We start from the raw sequence: 19874 nt of genomic DNA on the forward strand, positions 1-19874 counted from the left end.
GTTCGCCATCATACTTGAGAGACAGTTTTGCTGGATATATAGTTCTTGGCTGGCAATTTTTTTTTCCTTCAAGGCTTTATATATGTCATCCCATTGCCTTCTGGTCTGCATGGTTTCTGCTGAGTAGTCAGAGTTTAGACTTACTGATTCTCCTTTGTAGGTGACTTTTTGTTTATCCCTAGCTACTCTCGAGATTCTCTCTTTATCTTTGGTTTAGGCAAGTTTGATTATAATATGTCTTGGTGGCTTTCTTTTGGGATCTACCCTGTGTGAGTTTCATTGAGTTCCTGGATAGATACCTTCTCATCTTTCATGATATCAGGGAAGTTTTCTGCCAGCAAATCTTCAACAAATTCTCTCTGTATTTTCTGTTATCTCTCCCCGTTCTGGTATTCCAATCGGTCATACGTTTTTCCTCTTGATAGCGTCCCCACATAATTCTTAGGGTTTCTTCATTTTTTTTCTAATTTTTCCTCAAATATATTGGTGTCAAGAGATTTATCTTCAATCTCAGTAATTCTGACTTCCGTTGCCTCAATTCTGCTCCTCTGACTTTCTATTGAGTTGTCTAATTCTGAAATTTTATTGTTAATCTTCTGGATTTCTGTTAGCAGTCTCTCTATGGATTCTAGCAGCCTGTTAAATTTGTTGTTCTTTTTTTGTATTGTTTTCCTCAATCCCTCTATTGCTTTGTCTGTGTGTTCCTTGGCTTGGTCTGAGTTTTGCCTGATTTCCTTCCTGACCTCTTGAAGAGCTCTGTATATTAATCTTTTGAATTCTACCTCTGATAATTCTAAGACCTTCTTTTCCTCCCAAAGGCTTTCTAGTTCTTTATTTTGGTCACTTGCTGGAGCCATCTTGACTTGCTTCTTTATGTGATTTGCTATTGACTGTTGTCTCTGAGCCATCAGTAAGTTATTATACTTATTTATTGTGTGTTGGTTTATTGTGTTCTGGCTTTTTGTTTTGATATGCCTGAGTAGGCTGGGCATGTTAGTTACTTTGGTTATCAGTGTCTTTGAAGCTCTCATGTCCTGTCAGCAGGTGGTTAGAGCAGCTACTAGGTATGTAAGCCCAGGAGTCTGTTCACTTTTCTTGTGTGGATGTGGCTTAGGCGTCCAGGTCGTCAGTCACCGAGTGTGTGGCTCGACTCTCCCCTACAGTCCTAGGTGGGTAGGGCTACATAGGGGTGTTCACAGTAGGCACAGGTATCTGGCTGCAGTAGAGGGCTATGTGCTGAGGAAGGCAGGAGGCTGATGGCTGCTCCTGAATGCCTAGGTGGAGGGTGTGTCCCTGTCCCCTAGAGCACGTAAAGGTGTGGGTTTTGCAGCCAGACTTTGGGCACCCAATGCCATTGGCTGTAGGGACTGGGAGGCACCACATATTCTCAGACCCGTTGTGGGTGGCTAGATGGAGTGGGTGATACCGCCAGCCCTCAGGCCCCTGATGTGGGTAGGTGAGGTCCCTGCTTAATGGACAGGATGGTGTCAAATGTCATGAATGTGCAACTCCCCCTTGGGTGCTGCAGTTGAAAATAGGTTTCAGGTATATGCCCTGTTGCTTTATGCTAATGAGGTCCTACACTGTTGAAGTGGCCTACACAGGTCTAGGCAGGGATGAGGGATGCTACAAGTCTGTGGACCCCTTACCCCAGTGCCTAGACACAGGGGCAGTACCTGCTCTGAGTTCCCAGCTTAGGGGGTGTGGTGATTTTTTAAAGCTGGGAGACTGGTTTGGGCGTAGATAGACCTGAGTTCCCAGCTTAGGAGCTTTGCATTTTTTTTTAAAGCCAGGAGACTGGTTTGGGTGTGGTTAGCCCTGAGTTCTGGCCTAGAGGGTGTGGCAGTTGTTGAATACTGCTGGACTGGTGTGGGGAGTAGAGTGGGGTGGGGGTAGGGGTGAGGGGAAAGAGGCACTTCTCTGCTGTGAGAGTCCTGGAGGGCAAGGTGTTATTTTGACCCTGCGTGGTAGGTTAGACGCTTGTACTTAATTTTCACAGGCCCAGCACCACTTACCCCTGGCTCTGGAGGCTTGTGCAGACGTCCTACCACCTGGCCTCCCCCAGCACAGTGAAACACATCCTGAATGCTACTGTTTGCCTTAGCGCGTGTGCACTGGCTGATCCAGCCTGCAGGGTGCTGGCAACCAAACGACTGGCACTGCTTTGCTGCTTGTGAACTGTGTCTTCTTCCCCCTGCTGCTCAGTCCGACTCCTCAGCTTTTTCTTTGATGATCAGGGCTCCTAGGTTGTCATATATAATTGATTCACTTGGTTTTTGGGGTCTTCATTGTAAGAGGGATGACGGGAGGTGTCTGACTATTCTGCCATTTTGGCCCTGCCTTGGTTGTTTAAAAATTTTTTTTTTAATTTTATTGTGCTTTAGGTGAAAGTTTACACAGCAAATTATTTCTCATTCAAAAATTTATACACAAATTGTTTCGTGACATTAGTTGCAATCCCCGCAATGTTGTCAGCCCTCTCCCCTTTTCCACCCGTTTCTTCATGTCCATTCGTCCAGTTTTCCTGTCCATTCCTGCCTTCTTGACTTTGCTTTTGGGCAAGTGCTGCTCATTTGGTCTCGGATACTTGATTGATGTAAGAAGCATGTTCCTCAAATGTTTTACTGTTTTATAAAAAGGCCTGCCTAATCTTTGGCTGAAAGCTGAACTTTGGGAGTGGCTTAAGTTCTGAGTTAGAAGGGTGTCTGGGGGCCCTAGTCTTGGGGGTTTCTCCAGTCTCTGTCAGACCAGTAAGTCTGGTCTTTCTTGTGAATTTGAATGTTTTTTTTTTTTTGTTATATCTTCTATTTCTTTTCTCATCATGTTCACATTTTCCTTTAAACCCTTGAGCATATTCACAATTGTTATAATGTTTTTGCTGTTAGGTGCCACCTAATTGTTTTTGACTCATACTGACCATATGTGACAGAGTAGAATTCTCCCATAGGGTTTCCTAGGCTGTAATCTCTCTGGGAGCAGATCACCAGGTCTTTTTCCTGCAGAGCTGCTGGCTGGGTTTGAACTGCCAGCTGAGCACTTAACTGTTACACCACCAGGTGTTCTTTAATAGTTACAACAAAAAAATCAAACCCGTTGCTGTTGAGTCAATTCCAACTCATAGTGACCCTATAGGACAGAGTAGAACTGCCCCATACGATTTCCAAGGCTGTAATCTTTACGGGAGCAGATTGCCACATCTTTCTTCTGTGGAGCGGCTAATGGGTTCAAACGTTTTGGTTAGCAGCTGAGTGCTTAACCGCTGTGCCACCAGGGCTCGTTAATAGTCATAAAACTTACTTTAAAATGTGTGTCTGCTAATTTCATCATCTTTGTCACTTATAGGCCTGTTTGTGCTGACTTATTTTTTTTCTGTTGTGTATGGGTCACATTTTTCTGCTTCTTCCTATGTGTAGTAATTTCTTATTGGATGCTAGATATTGTTAATTTTACTGGAGCTATATCCTGAGGGGGGTTGAGGCAGAAACTCAGGAGGCGATGAGAAACTCTCTCATGACAGCCTCCCAGGCGAGATAGGGAGGTGGGTGGGAGATGGCCTTGAGGCAGTGCCTCCCAAGTCTCCCACCTTCTTGTGTTCTGGGAGGATCACAAGGCATACTGCCAAAACTAAGATAAGCTGCAGTTCAGGCCTAGATACAGTAAGGTTGCAAGTGTATCATGGCAGAGCCATTCCCCTACAACTCCACCCTCCTATTCCCCAACCTTTCACGTATCCAGCTAAGAAATCTGAGGAGTGTAGGCCTCTACATCATGTACTCTGATTAATTGTACTGATAAAGGCTTGTACCAAATACATTCTCTTTGTTTCAGGCAACACAGGACAAGAGTGGCCATGATTATGATCACCTAGTATTATGATCAGGCCAACTTAAAGAATAGACTCCAGTCAGGCTCCGCATCATTAATCCACATACTCTATCTTGACTGGTCAGCAGGAAGTCCAGGGAAATGTTATCGTCTCTTATCACTCATGCTAGGACAGTACAGACCAGTTTATGTGTGTCAGGCCTGATGTCCACATAAGAATTAATGGCGACCTTGGCAGCAGTATTGTGCTGAGCTGGGGTCAGGATACAATTCTATTAAGTTTTTGTACAAAACAGTTGTTAGTTTTCAGAAAGTTAATCTTCTGTCTCCTTGAATAGAGGTCATTCACTCCTGGAGTCAGCAGCTGCTGAAACATTTCTGAGAGTCCTTAGATTGCAATTCTTTGTTGGCCACCTGTCATGTTGAGGGTGGTGGCAGCAGTCTGGCTTGCTGCCCTCCTCCCACAGCCATGTGATTAGCAGGACCAGTCCCTATAGTAACCATTACACCCTTTTTCAACACTCCCCATGTCTCACCCACACCTTATCCCTGGGTGGCTCAGCAGTTTCTTGTTCCCAGAACATCTCCCACCCCTGATGCATGGACCACCTTAGGAGTTATCACCTCACATTCACGATCATTATCATCTATATCCATCATTGTCCCAACTCAGCAAGCACAGCCAAGTGGCAAAAGAAGCACCAGGTCCAGGCTGGAATCGTGCCCCCCCGCCCTTTGCTACTCCCTAATTTCAGTCACCTAGCTATGAGTTGGAATTGACTCAATGGCAACAGGTTTCAGGTTTTTAGGGCCACAGGGTTAGGTGTGGGAGAAACAAACGAACAGTGAGAATGGTTAATTATGTAGTTTGGATCTGTAACAGCTAGTCTGGGCACCCTTCCGCTTCCCCACCTCATAACTAAACATTCTATTTTGGTGGGACATACCCTTCTGGGGAGCTGCCACGTTTACAGCCCAAACTACCTGTTGTAGCTGTGTACTGCACTGGACACCAAGCCTTGATCATCCAGTTCTTTTTCAGTTTCACCTTTGAGTCCACTCCATAGCACTCACCGCCTGGGCACAAGTCTGATTACTGCATTGATTCCTCTGATGTTCATCCTCTGATGGTCCTTACCCACTTGTCATGGGTATCCACATGGCTCACAGAACAGGGCCACTGTAATGTTTGTCTTTGCCGAGGCTGAGACTCAACCATCCAGTCATCCTGCCATCAGGAACCAGACCACACCGCCAATCCATGAACTACTGCCGATGAGTCAGTGAAACTGTAACAAGGTGCATTGCAGGGGGCTTGATCCTGGTGCAGCACATACTCAAGGAAGACAGTTTGGGCTGTGTCATGGATTGAACTGTGTCCCCCAAAAATATGTGTATCAATTTGGCTAGACCATGATTCCCCGTATGGTGTGATTGTTTGGCATTTTGTCATCTGATGTGATTTTCCTAAATGTTGTAAATCCTATCTCTGTGTTAATGAGGTGGGATTAGTGGCAGTTATGTTAAGAAGGCAGGACTCAATCTACAAGACTGGATTGTGCCTTGAGCCAATCTCTTTTGCGATATAGAGGAGAGAAGCAAGCAGAGAGACATGGGGACCTCATACCACCAAGAAACAAGAACCAAGAGAATAGCGTGTTCTTTGGACCCAGGGTCCCTGTGTGAGAAGCTCCCCGACCAGGGGAAGATTGATGACAAAGACCTTCCTCCAGAGCTGACAGAAAGCCTTCCCCTGGAGCTGATGCCCTGAATTTGGACTTGTAGCTTACTGGACTTTAACGGAATAAATTTCTCTTTGTTAAAGCCATCTACTTGTGGTGTTTCTGTTACAGCTGCACTAGATGACTAAGACAGGCTGTAAATGGGAGGGGGTAAGAGGCCCAGTCTGGCCTTTAACTTAGCAGATCCATGAACCACACACAGGCATCCTCAAGACCCTCAGTGTACCAAAGCCTACAGGGAGAGAAGAAGAGAGGGAGGGAAAGATCACTCTAGTGATTAAGGAGCTAGTAGGAACAGGAGTGGTTAAGGTTGTACAGACTTCATGTTGGATAGTTTCCTTCAGCACTCCTTTTCTACTAGCTCCTTAATCACTAGAGTGATTCCCCCTTTCTCTTTCTCTGATATTCTATACTGTTTGTTTTACTGATGCCATATGGCTGGACTGGGGAAGTCAGGGAGGCTAACAGTTGCCCCACCATCACCGTTCTAATTGTGGCATTGGGAACATTCTGAACACATCTAGTCCTATTTAATGTCTTTAGCAGTATCCATTGCAAGCATTTGGGTGTGCAGAATGTCCATCAAATAAAACACAAAACAGGGACAAGAGTCAGCTGATTAGATGAAAACAACAACATAACCTGAAAAAGTCTTAATGGCATTGAGGCACTACCAATAGATACCTAAACCCAAACCCACTGCTGTCAAGTCGATTCCGACTCATAGCCACCCTGTAGGACAGAGTAGACCTGCTCCATAGGGTTTCCAGGGCTGAAATCTCTACGGAAGCAGGCTGCCACATCCTTCTCCAGCCGAGGAGCTGGTGGGTTTGAACTGCCGACCTTTTGGTTAGCAGCCAAGCGCTTGAACCATTGCACCACCAGAGCTACTTAATAGATAACCAGAGGAGATCAAAAGTCGCATGCAGGTGGGCCAAAGCCTGAGTAGTGTGGCTTCTTTCACAATAAAAGAAATGGGCTAATTTTTGGCAGGAGTTACAGCCTTTTTTTTTTTTTTTTAATCAGGAACAAAGAGTTCTCTGTAAAAGACAGCAACTTTTCTTTGACAGACTCAGCAATGGAATTCACCTACATTGTTTCAAGAAACTTTCCTTGGTAAGCAGGCCCCTGAATTCTGTTGGGGCTTATCAGTTACTCCAGCTGGTGGGTAAACAATCCATTGGGACTGAGACTTTTAACTTACCAACAAGACATTATTTGTACAGTGAAAACATCGGATATCAGAGAAATTTTCTAACACTTTATAAGCATTTACAGTTTAAACATGTAACGCATTTCAACATCAATCACACATTCTCATATCAGTACATACAATTAATTGAACTAAGCCTCACTCACAACTTTATGTTAATATCCTACCCTTTTTTCTCTTGACTGCAAGTTTTGTTCAATCTCTATTCAAAGCTTTTTTACAGAAACACAGATGCTACAACAGCTGCCAGGTGACCATCTTATGTCTTCCCCTCCCCTGGGAGCAGAAGCAGCCAGTCTGCAGGGTCAGCTGAAGCAGCAGTTATTTTTTCCCCTTTAGCTTTTACACTTTTATTGAGATATAGTTCACATACAACACAATTATCCCATTAAAGATGTACAATTAAATGGTTTTTAGTATATACACACTTATGTAATGTCACCACAATCAATTTTAGGATATATTCTTCGCTTCAGAAATAAACTCCATACCCTTTAGCTATTACAGCCCCAAACCTCTCACCCTTTAGCCCTAAAACAAACAAACATTGCCCTCGAGTCAATTCCAGCTTACAGACACCCTATAGGACAGAGTAGACCTGCCCACAGGGTTTCCAAGGAGTGGCTGGTGGATTCCAACTGCTGACCTTTTGGTTAGCGGCCTAGCTCTTAAAAAAAGCTTTTAAGCTATCATTAATCTGCCTTCTGTCTCTATGACTTTGCCTAATGTGAGTATTTTATATAAGGGGAATCATACAATAGGCGGCCTTTTGAATATGGTTTCTTTCATTGAGCACGTTTTCAAGGCTCATCCATGTCATAGCATGTATCAGAACTTCATTTCTCTTTGTATGGCTGAGTAGTATTCCATAGTGTGTATATACCACATATTGTTTATCCATTCTTCTGTTGATGGACATTTGGACTCTTCCCACCTTCTGGCTATTGTAAATAGTGCTGCTATGAACATTCATGTAAAAGTTTTTGCGTGGATATGTTTTCATTTCTCTTAGGTATATACCTAGGAGTGAAACTGCTGGGTCACTTGGTAATTTGTTTAACTTTTTGAGGAACCACCAAACTGTTTTTGACAGGGGTTGCACCATTTTACATTCCTACCAGCAATGGATGAGGGTTCCAATTTCTCCAATTCCTTGTCAACACTTTATTATCTGTCATTTTGACTATAGCCATCAATAGTGGGTGTGAAGTAGTATCTCACTGTGGTTTGGATTTTTATTTCCCAAAGGACTAATGGTTATGTCAGTTTGTCCAACTGTGGAGGCTTGCGTGCTGCTGCGATGCTGGAAGCTATTCAACTGGTATTTCAAATACCAGCAGGGTCACCCATCGTGAACAGGTTTCAGTGGAGCTTTCAGACTAAGACTAGGAAGAAGGACGTGGCAATCTACTTCTAAAAAAAATTTGACCAGTGAAAACCTTATGAATAGCAACAGAACACTGTCTGATCCAGTGCCAGAAGATGAGCCCCTCAGGTTGGAAGGCACTCAAAATACGACTGAGGAAGAGCTGTCTCCTCAAAGGAGAGTCAATCTTACTGACGTGGATGGAGTCAAGCTTTCAGGACCTTCATCTGCCACTGTGGCATGACTCAAAATGAGCAGAAACATCTGTAAACATTAATGATTGAGAAGCGGAATGTATGAAGTACGAAGCTAAAAAAATTGGAAGTTGTCAAAAATGAAATGGAACACATAAAGATCGCTATCCTAGGCATTAGTGAACTGAAAGGGACTGGTATTGGCCATTCTGAATCAGACAATTATATGGTCTACTATGCCGGGAATGACAAATTGAAGAAGGATAGTATCGCACCCATCATCAAAAAGAACATTTCAAGATCTATCCTGAAGTATAATGTTGTCAGTGATATGATCATATGCCCACAAGGAAGACCAGTTAATACAGCTATTATTCAAATTTACACACCAACCAGTAATGCCAAAGATGAAGAAACTGAAAATTTTTACAAACTTCTACAGTCTGAAATTGATCAAACGTGCAATCAGGATGCATCGATAATTACTGGTGATTGGAATGTGAAAGTTGGAAACAAACAAGAAGGATTGGTACTTGCAAAATATCGCCTTGGTGTTAGAAATGATGCTGGAGATGGCATGATAGAATTTTGCAAGACCAACGACTTCTTCACTGCTAATACCTTTTTTCACAAACAAAAACGGTGACTATACATATGGGCCTTGCCTGACGGAATACACAGGAATCAAATCGACTACATCTGTGGAAAGACAATGGAGAAACTCAATATCCTCAGTGAGAACAAGGCCAGGGGCCGACTGTGGAACAGACCATCAATTGCTCGTATGCAAGATAGGCTGAAGCTGAAGAAAATTAGGACAAGTCCAAGACAGCCAAAGTATGACCTTGAGTATATCCCACTCGAAGTTACAGACCATCTCAATAGACTTGACCCATTGAACGCTAATGACAGAAGATGAGAGGAGTTGTGGGAGGACATCATACATGAAGAAAGCAAGAGGTCATTAAAAACACAGGTAAGAAAGAGAAGACCAAAGCGGATATTAGAAGAGACTCTGAAACTTGCTCTTCAATGCAGAACAGCCAAAGCAAAAGGAAGAAATGATGAAGTAAAAGAGCTGAACAGAACATTTCAAAGGGCAGCTGGAGAAGACAAAGTAAAGTATGATAATGAAATATGCAAAGATCTGAAGTTAGAAAATCAAAAGGGAAGGACATTCTTGGAATTTCTCAAGCTGAAAGAACTGAAGACAAAATTCAAGCCCCAAGTTGCAATTTTGAAGGATTCTATGGGGAAAATATTGAATGACACTGGAAGCATCAAAACAAGATAGAAGGAATACACAGAGTCACTGTACCAAAAAGAACTGGTCAGTGTTTAGCCATTTCAGGAGGTAGCATATGATCAAGAACTAATGGTACTGAAGGAAGAAATGCAAGCTGCACTGAAGGCATTAGCAAAAAACAAGGCTCCAGGAATTGATGGAATATCAATTGAGATGTTTCAACAAACAGATGCATCACTGGAGGTGCTCACTCATCTATGCCAAGAAATATGGAAGACAGCTTCCTGGCCAACTGACTGAAACAGATCCATATTTATGCCTATTCCAAAGAAAGGTGATCCAACCGAATATGGAAATTATGGAACAATATCATTAATATCACAAGCAAGCAAAATTTTGCGGAAGATCATTCAAAAGCAGATGCAGCGGTATATCGACAGGGAACTGCCAGAAATTCAGGCCGGTTTCAGAAGAGGACGTGGAACCAGGGATATCATTGCTGATGTCAGATGGATCCTGGCTGAAAGCAGAGAATACTAGAAGGATGTTTACTTGTGTTTTATTGACTATGCAAAGGCATTTGACTGTGTGGATCATAACAAATTATGGATAATATCATGGAGAATGGGAAGTCCAGAACACTTAATTGTGCTCATGACGAACCTGCACACAGATCAAGAGGCAGTTGTTCAAACAGAACAAGGGGAGACTGCATGGTTTAAAGTCAGGAAAGGTGTGTGTCAGGGTTGTATCCTTTCACCATAACTATTCAGTCTGTATGCTGACGAATAATCCAAGAAACTGGACTATATGAAGAACAACAGTGCATCAGGATTGGAGGAAGACTCATTAACAGCCTACATTATGCAGATTACACCACCTTGCTTGCTGAAAGTGAAGAGGAGTTGAAGCACTTACTGATGAAGATCAAAGACCACAGCCTTCAGTATGGATTACACCTCAACATAAAGAAAACAAAAATCCTCACAAGTGGACCAATAAGCAATATCATGATAAACGGAGAAAAGATTGAAGTTGTCAAGGATTTCATTTTACTTGGGTCCACAATCAACACGCATGGAAGCAGCAGTCAAGAAATCAAAGGATGCATTGCATTCGGCAACTCTGCTGCAAAAGACCTCTTTACAGTGTTAAAAAGCAACGATGTCATCTTGAGTTGAATGAATGGGAGACGAGAAAGCAGAAAAAGAGAGCAAGCGTATATTTTTCCTGTCAGGGTTTTGGCTGTGATTGAAAGAGACACTGGTGACCAAAGGGGATACAGGGCTGTGCGCAGGATGCAATATTTTGTGTAAAGTAAGGTGGGTTGGTGCATGTGAGAAATAATACATTTTGTTCACATTACTATTCCTTGTGATGCTCAACTCATTCAAAGACTGAACACTGAGCTAACAGGAATCTTGGTGGTCATCTACTCTAACCTTCTGATTTTATACTCGAGGAAAATGAGGCTCAGAAAGGGAAAGGGATTTGTGCTCAGGTTGGCCTGTAAAAATATTCAAACCATTTTATTCCCCTCAGATTTTCTTTTTATCACATCCTTATTTCATAAAACAAGTACCATAATTCCTAGTTTCTTAATTAATACTTACGTTTTTATTTTGCAATAATTATAGTCTTATAGGAAGTTGCAAAAATAGTACAAAGAGTGCCACGTACTTTTCACCTAATTTTCCCAAAAGGAAGATCTTGCACAGTTATAGTATAATTCCAAAACCAAGAAATGGACAGTGGTTCAATACTGTTAACTAGACTACAGATCTTATTCAGTTTCACCAGATTTTACATGCGCTCATTTGTGTGTGTTGTTCTATGCAATTTTAGCACAAGTATAAAAATTGTGTAATTACCACCACAATCAAGATACACAACTGTTCCATCACCACAAAGGAATCCCTTGTATTATCCTTTTATAGTTGGACATACCCCATGACCCCTCTAGTCCCTGTCTCTGGCAACCACTAATCTGCTCATTTCTATAATTTTGTCATTATAAGTGGAGCCATACAGACTACAACCTTTCGAGATTGGGTTTTTTCACTCAGCATAATTCCACTGAGATCTATCCAAGTTATTGAGCGTGTCGATAGTCCATTCTTTTTCATTGTAGAATAGTATTCCATGAATTTCATTGTACTTGGATCCACAATCCACAGCCATGGAAGCAGCAGTCAAGAAATCAAAAGACGCATTGCATTGGGCAAATCTGCTGCAAAGGACCTCTTCAAAGTATTGAAGAGCAAAGATGTCACCCTGAAGACTAAGGTGTGCCAGACGCAAGCCATGGTATTTTCAGTCGCATCATATGCATGTGAAAGCTGGACAATGAATAAGGAAGACTGAAGAAGAGTTGATGCCTTTGAATTGTGGTGTTGGCGAAGAATATTGAATATACCATGGACTGCCAAAAGAACGAACAAATCTGTCTTGGAAGAAGTGCAGCCAGAATGCTCCTCAGAGGCAAGGATGGCGAGACTGCATCTTACATACTTTGGACATGTTGTCAGGAGGGATCAGTCCCTGGAGAAGGACATCATGCTTGGTAAAGTACAGGGTCAGTGAAAAAGAAGATGACCCTCAACAAGATGGATTGACACAGTGGCTTCAACAATGGGCTCGGGAATAACAATGATTGTGAGGATGGCGCAGGACCGGGCAGTGTTTCGTTCTGTAGGACATAGGGTTGCTATGAGTCGAACGGACTCGACGGCACCTAAAAACAACAATATTCCATGGTATGGATGTAACACAGTTTAACCATTCACTTATTGGAGGGCATCTGGGTTGTTTCCAATTTTTGGGTATTACAAGTAAAGCTGTTACGAACATTCATGTACAGGATTTTGTGCAGATACAGGTTTTCATTTCTCTGAGATAAATGTGAAGGAGCATAATTACTGGGTCCTATAGTAATTTTTTTTTTATAGTAAGTGTATGTCTAACCTTATAAGAAATTTCCAAACTCTTCAAGAGTGGCTGTACCATTTTAAATTCCCATCAGCAATGTTTGAGAGATCCAGTTCATGGGTATTCTCAATAGCATTTGTTATTACCACTGTTTTTTTTCTTCAGCCATTCTGATAGGTGTGTAGTGATACCGCATTATGATTTTAGTTTTTATTTCCCTGATGACTAATAATATTCAGCATCTTTTCATGAGCTTACTTGCCATCCATATATCCTCTTCAGTGAAATGTCTATTCATGTCTTTTGCCCATTATCTTAATTTTTTTTAACTTTGGAGTTTTGAGCATTTTTTATATTTTCTAGATTGGTCAGATGTATGGTTTGCAAACAGTTTCTCTCAATCTGTACCTTGTCTTTTCTTCTTAAGTTTTTCACAGAGCAAAAGCTTTTAATTTTGATGAAGTTCAATATATCAGTGTTTTGCTTTTGTGGCTTGTGCTTTTGGGGTGAAGTTCAAGAACTTATCACCTGGCCCTAGATCCTGAGGATTTTCTCCAATTATTTTTTTCTAAATGTTTTATATCTTACTTGTAAGTCCATGATTCATTTTGAGTTAATTTTTGTAATAAAGAGTTAATTTTTGTATAAAGGTTTAGGCTGAGGTTCTTTTTGCCTATGAATGCCCACTTGTTGAAAAGGCTAACCTTCCTCCATTGAATTGCTTTTGCACCTTTGTCAAAATTAGTTGGGTGTATTTGTGTGGGTTTATTTCTGGGTTCTCTATTCTGTTCCACTGATTTGTATGTCCATCTCTCTGCCAACACCATATCGTCTTGATTACTGTGGCTTTATTTTAAGTCTTGAAATCAGGTAATGTCAATCTTCCAGCTTTATACTTCTTCAAAATTGATTTGGCTTAATTAATTTTACACCTGGATATTTTGTCTTTCCTATAGGGAAAGAAAAGAATAGAACTGTGGCTGTGGGGAATTAGGAAAAATACAGCATTTACATTCAATATGACCTAGGGTACTGGTTTTCAAACTTTAGTATGCCTCAGAACCAGCTGGAGATTTCTGGGCTCCACCCACGGAGGCAGAGTTTGACCTCCAAGTAATTCTAATGCAAGTGGTTCTGGACTACACTTTGAAATTTGAAAAACAATAACCCAGGGAGAAACAATAAGAACAAACAAACAAAAACAGAAACAACCCTTTATCACCATTGTTGGGATTAGGGCTCTTTTTCTTCTCTTTCTTTTCACCTTCCCCAATCCCAACTTTAATTTCTAGTATGCAATGGGCCTAACCCTTTTCTGAAGACACACTTACCATTTATAGTTACACATGATAATAATGTTAACAGAACTTTTTATAGCATGATTTTTATATATCCTAAATCCTGAATGTTTCCGGAAAAACATTTATGTTATAATGGAAGCTCCAAGGTAAATAGGATTTGCTCAATAGGAGTTTGCTTCAGAGTCAATTATGGTAGAACTCATCTATTTGGTTAAAAAGGAGTACCCACATAGATTCAGCCTTTGATATGTCAGAATATTATCAGATATCTCAGAATAAATATTTTGGAAATCAAGAAGACATAAGACACATGCCTCTCAATGAAGGCAAAGAGTATTGGCAGGGTGCTGACAAGTTACCTACACTTCTTTCCACTAGCCCTGGTGTACTTTTTACTCGTAACCACCAAATTGAAACATGAAATCCTGTTCTTCCTTTAGCTTATGCTAGGCGTACATGTATTTCAACATGAAAATAAAGACAGAACAAAGGAAAAATAAATGTTTAAAATACATTCCCCAGACATTTCATTCCAAGATGTTCCTTGCCAATGTACCTTCCATAAACTTAATTTTTTTTTTCACATTCTACTTAAATCATCTTACAAATACTCTTTGTAGGTCAGTTATAGGTAGATGAGTTCAGTCTGCAGCTCTAATGAAATTTCCAGAAAGACACCGTGTGTTCATTGCTAGTATAAAACTCATACATTGAGATAGAAGAAGAGCCGGTCTATTGTTTATCTACACACAAGTTGTGTGTGTTTTCACAGACTATATTTAGTACATAAATAAAAAAAATTTTATCCCATTTTTTTCTCCTACCTTATTCTAGGGAAGAAAGTTCTTGCATAAGCTCTTCCTTTTCTCGTTGCAACTCCTGCAAATGCTGTTGGTTTTGCTCCAATCTGTCCTCCAACCATTGTAGGAGAGGCCCACTGACTGCTGACATCTGACTGCACAGGTTCTTGGTAAACACTTCAACAGGGAAAATACAGATGAGGTAACTGTGGGAAAGCACTGTCCACTGGTATATTTCCCGTTCCACTACCAACATCCCCTCAACTGTGAGCATAGGAAGAAGGGGTTGGAGGAGGAAGTAGAAAAAGTGCAGTAAGTGGGACTGGGAGATTTTCTCCGGTCAGCCAAGGGAAAGACAAAAGAGCTTGGCAAAGCAGATACCTGTTCTGAGGTCATCTGGAACACCCCTGGATCCATAAGCCAGAGAGAACCCCGACTAGACAAAGAGTAGAAAGAAGGCCAGCTCTTTACTCCTTAGGCAAAATGGCTAAGAGCCACTAAAGAGTTCCTTTCCCCAGCCTTTCAGACCTGCTCACACTGTAAATGACCATAACCCTCCTAGAGAGCTAGAACTCTGCATTCTGCAACTTAGTTTTCCATGGAGCCCTGTGGGAAAATTGCTTATCAAATGTTACTTGCATTGGAGAAATACAGTAATTCAACTCACCTGAAAGATTTTCTTTTAAATGAGGAAAACCCAGAGGAATATAGAGTAAGGGAGTTATCTTTCATGCCTAACTGTAAATTAGTGTAGTTAAAATGCTGCCCTCCTAAGCTTTGGCAAAGTTCAGCTTCATGGTGAGACAGTGATTCTATGGCACTCATTTGAAACAAATTTATCCTAATGGAAATATGTTTTTCTCTCCCATTATACATGACTGTGGGGAATATCCTTCCAGCTTTTTGTAAAAGTATATATGTACATGTATGTGTCTGTGTGTACTTTTGAATAAAAACTATTCTTTTGGACCTTACTTTTCCCCCACATAACAATATGTCATAGACCTCTTTCTGTGTCAGTAAAGATCTAGCTTTCCTTTTTAAGGGCTATACAATATTCATCTGAGTAGATGCACCAATAAGTTCCCTATTGATGGACATTTCAGTAGCATCTAATTTTTTCCTATTATAAAGACTGTGATTAGTATTCTTTTAAATTTATTTTTGCATACTTGTTCTATAATTTTTGAAGGATATGTTTTCTAGACGTGGAAATGCCAGTTCCAAGTCCATGTACGTATTAAAACCGATTATCCAGTGTTTTCCAGATTATACCAAGTTATACGTCCAAGAACAGTATATGTGAGTGTTCACTTCCCCTACTTCCTTACCTAATTATCTCTCAATTTTATCTTTGCCGGGAGAAAAGATGAAAAAAATGGTAACTTTATTTTAATGTGTACTTCTTTGATATTGCCTGCAATTGGCTATTTTAACTGTGAATAGCCTCTTTGTGTGCTTTGCCCATTTTTCTAATTGAGTGCTTTTTCAGTAACAATAATAGCTAACATTATTCTAAGTACTTGACACAAATTATGCCATTTAATTCTCACAAGTGCCCTTGGAGATCAGTAAAAGGAAGCATGTAGGCTAGATAACTTGCACACCTCCCATATGGAACTTGGGTTAGGTTCTACCCCTTACTAGCTGTGTGACCTCAGGCAAGTTATTTAACATTTCTGATCTGAGTTTCCTTATCTATAAAATGGGAGTAACAATACTACCTACTCTCACAGGCTTGCAAAGATTCAGTGAGCTAACACAGTATCTGCCACATAGTAGGTACTCAGTAAAGGTTAGCTTTTAAAGGTTATTAACAACTTGAGTTTTCTGGAATGGGCCTATAAAAGTCTGTTATTTAGTTAAATCTATCAGTCTTTTGTGACTTCAGGGTTTCAGACGATACTTAGGTAATCATCTCCCCAGAGTTTGAAAAATACCCTCATATTTTCCTCCTATGTTTATTTAACTTCAGGAGCCCTGGTGGCGCAGTGGTTAAAGCAACAAGCTGCTAACCAAAAGGTCGGTGGTTTAAACCCACTGGCTACTCCACGAGAGAAAGATGTGCCTCCTTAAAGATTTCAGCCTTGGAAACCCTATGGGGCAGTTATACTCTGTCCTATAGGATCACTATGAGTCAGGATGGACTTGACGGCAACTTTCTTTTTTTTAGTTTGCCGTTTAACTTTAAAAATAAGCTTTATTGGGGTATAATTTACAGAGAATAAGATGTATCCATTTTAAGTGTACAGTTCAATGAGTTTTGATAAATGTAAGTATCTGTGTATAACTATCAAGATATAGGCAACTTTTCATCACCCCAAAAGTTTCCCTCTGCAATTCTCTTTGCAGACGATGCCCTTCCACTCTTGGCCCCAGGCAGCTACTGATCACTACAGATTAATTTTGCCTATTCTTGAATTTCATATAAATGGAACTATAGAGCATATAGCCTTTTATGTAAGGCCTCTTTCACTTGGTATAATGCTTTTGAGATTTTTCCAGGCTGTTTGTATATCAGTAATCTGTCCCTTTTATTGTATGAATGTATCATACTTTTTTATCCATTCGCCCATCAATGGGCATGTGAGTTGTTTCTAGCTTTTGGCTACTATGAATAATGCTGTTATGAACATTCACGTACAGATTTTTGTGTGAACATAGCTTTTCATTTCTCTAGAGTAAAATACCTAGGAGAGGGACTGGTGGGGCATTTGATAATTTTAATTACCAAACTCTCTTCCAGACTGATTATACCATATTTAATACATCCTCCACAAAACTGGTCGATGTTTAGTAGCTTGAAATTGGCCATGGTAGGGGTATTACACCATGGAAACTGATAAACACTACAAATAGGGACCCGCCCCTCCCTGAGACCTGGTTGTTAAACATATACCAGCACACCACTTAGTAAATGTATCATAAAGCTTGTACAGTCTCCTCTAGACTTATTCCAGGTAGCATTTAGTGTTAAAGGGTCCACCAGGCACAAAACAAAAGTTGGGAGCAGGATCAATGGCAAAGCTCTTGGGAAAGAAAATTCAAGAATAACTTGTACTCATTACTTCAACGACTTAAACTAATTTTCCTTTTGTCAGCTTAATATTTCTGGGATCACTGCTTACATTCAAGAAAAAAACCTTACCTGAGCCATTATGAATCTTGGTTACTGAGTCCAGATGTGTAAGGCTAAAGGGACAAAATACTTGAGGTTAGTGGCAAAGCAGTACTGTAGGGAAAAAAAAAAAAGATAAACTGCATCAGACCTTTGCCAACTGGATTAGATGGATATGTGTGATTTAAATTAATTCAAAAATTCAAGAAACACATGATAATTTTTTTTAATTTTTATTGTGCTTTAAGTGAAAGTTTACAAATCAAGTCAGTGTCTCACACAAAACACATGATAAATTTTGAAATGACTGTCTCTTATGATGCCTTCACACAGTACATGTTGGGTATCTGTTAATACAGAAGACCCAATTCTTGGCACCAGGGCTACTAAGATGTTGTTGTTTATTTTGTTTTTACAACCTCCAAAAAAGTGCCTCTTTGCCCTTGTAGGATCCAAAGTGTAACAGGAAAGAAACAAATGTTAAAAAGGTCATTTTCATATAGTGTGGGAAACATTATGATTGCAGACTGCTACAAAGCTTTCTCACAGAGAGGTAAAAGAACTAGGGGCACACCAGTTGAGCTACTCAAGATAAAAGGTCCTAATGAGAGAAGAAAAAAAGAGAGGTTCTTTACCTGTGGATCCTCCTATATGCATCCTGCTCCTCCTGGCACAGGATCTTGGGCAGCTCTACTGCTGATTCAAGGCACACTCTCCCAATGGTGACATGAGGTACAATATGGATTGGGATTTCGATTCTCTCATACCTGAAAGGCAATTAGCTCAGGTCAGTTTTCAATCCTGAGTTGTCATAATCAGAAGTTCTCCATAGTTTTAATAGAAACTTTGGGATACAGCTTACTTCAAAGATGAAACACTCTTTAATTTATTTTTGTGGCTCAACTTCAAAGTAGACAGAGTTCATACTGGGTTTGTCTGGGGAGACAATTGGAAGCCCAGCTGCAGAGCCAATATTCTCTAATCCCATAGACAAACTGAGGCCACTTCTGTAAATTTAAGGAAGGCCTTGGGAGCTTGAGGTCCTTATGCTCCCCAGAGAGGGGAAATAGCTAATTAACACTCTTTTCAGTCAGGAAGTTGCCAGTGAAGTTGAACAGATTAATCGCAATGTCTGGGGAAGAGGAACTGCAGACCCTTCAATGACTCCATCAGATTCATTATGTACATGGGATTACTCACATAATTGCTCACTTGTTCTAACTCAGTGTTCACCAGCAGCCCTCACTTCCCATTCTCTCCCCTGAGGGGGAAATAGGTAAGACATTCATTCACAAATACTTGTATTTTCATGCTAGAGTAGGAGAAACAGATATGATTGTTACTGAAGCCAACCAACCAACCTCTATCCACTTCTCAGCCCAAACACACCTAAACTCCAACAACTGTGGGTTCAGTGGAGTATCCAGGCACATGGACCTATAGGCACATGGTGGTAAAGCAGCATAAGATCTAGCTCATCCTTCTCTCTTTCCCACCTAGCAGTGTGGCTTGCCCCACACCACAAGCTAGACGGAACATAAATGATGGGGAATTACAAGCACTACCTCCCCTACTCCAGCGCCCCCCTCCACCACATCCAAGTACCCAAGGACAAATTCAAAAAAAAAGTATGCCATAGCTACTCATGGTTTTTCAGAAGGCCCTTTGAAGTAACACACAGTGACTATGATTACTAATATTTCTAGAAACTTGAAGAAGTCAATCTGTTGATGCTATTAGCCTGGTAAGCAGAGCTTCCCATGGAGTTTGTTAGGACCATGAACAAAAACGGTTTGAATGGGTTTGAATACACATCTTCATAAATTCCTATAGAACACATCTGGAGCTTCTGTCAGCTCACTCAAAACTACAATGCAAGGATCTAGGTAGGTAGAGATCCAAAGTTTATGACATAATTTTGCTTCTCTGAATGGTGGACTGGGTGCTTAAGACTAATCCTCCTGTTGAGAGCAATTAGAATAGCTGGGCCAAATAAGACAGCATTCTTGGAAGGCACTGGAAAGCTACCAAGGCAGTGAGTAATTGTGGGGTCAAGATCTGGGAGAGGAGGAAATTCAGAGAGATAAAGCCTGGCATTTAAGAACACTTTTTTCATGGAAAGGCATCTGCTGATTCCAGAG

The 19874-nt window shown here is 40.9% G+C and overlaps 1 protein-coding gene across 1 annotated transcript in view; it reads right to left on the minus strand.

The window, feature by feature from the left end:
• Positions 1–6509: 6509 nt before the first annotated feature.
• BRCC3 (BRCA1/BRCA2-containing complex subunit 3) overlaps positions 6510–19874 on the minus strand; it is a 68148-nt gene continuing 54783 nt past the window's right edge. The window contains exons 9-12 of the mRNA XM_049871772.1: positions 18369–18500; positions 17764–17807; positions 14640–14792; positions 6510–13464 (exon numbers count right to left, since the gene is read on the minus strand). Coding sequence (XP_049727729.1) covers positions 14641–14792; positions 17764–17807; positions 18369–18500 — 328 coding nt within the window. The 3' untranslated portion in view covers positions 6510–13464; position 14640. The remainder of the gene's footprint in view (positions 13465–14639; positions 14793–17763; positions 17808–18368; positions 18501–19874) is intronic.

This window comes from Elephas maximus, chromosome X, assembly GCF_024166365.1.
Source record: "Elephas maximus indicus isolate mEleMax1 chromosome X, mEleMax1 primary haplotype, whole genome shotgun sequence".
Taxonomy (NCBI): domain Eukaryota; kingdom Metazoa; phylum Chordata; class Mammalia; order Proboscidea; family Elephantidae; genus Elephas; species Elephas maximus.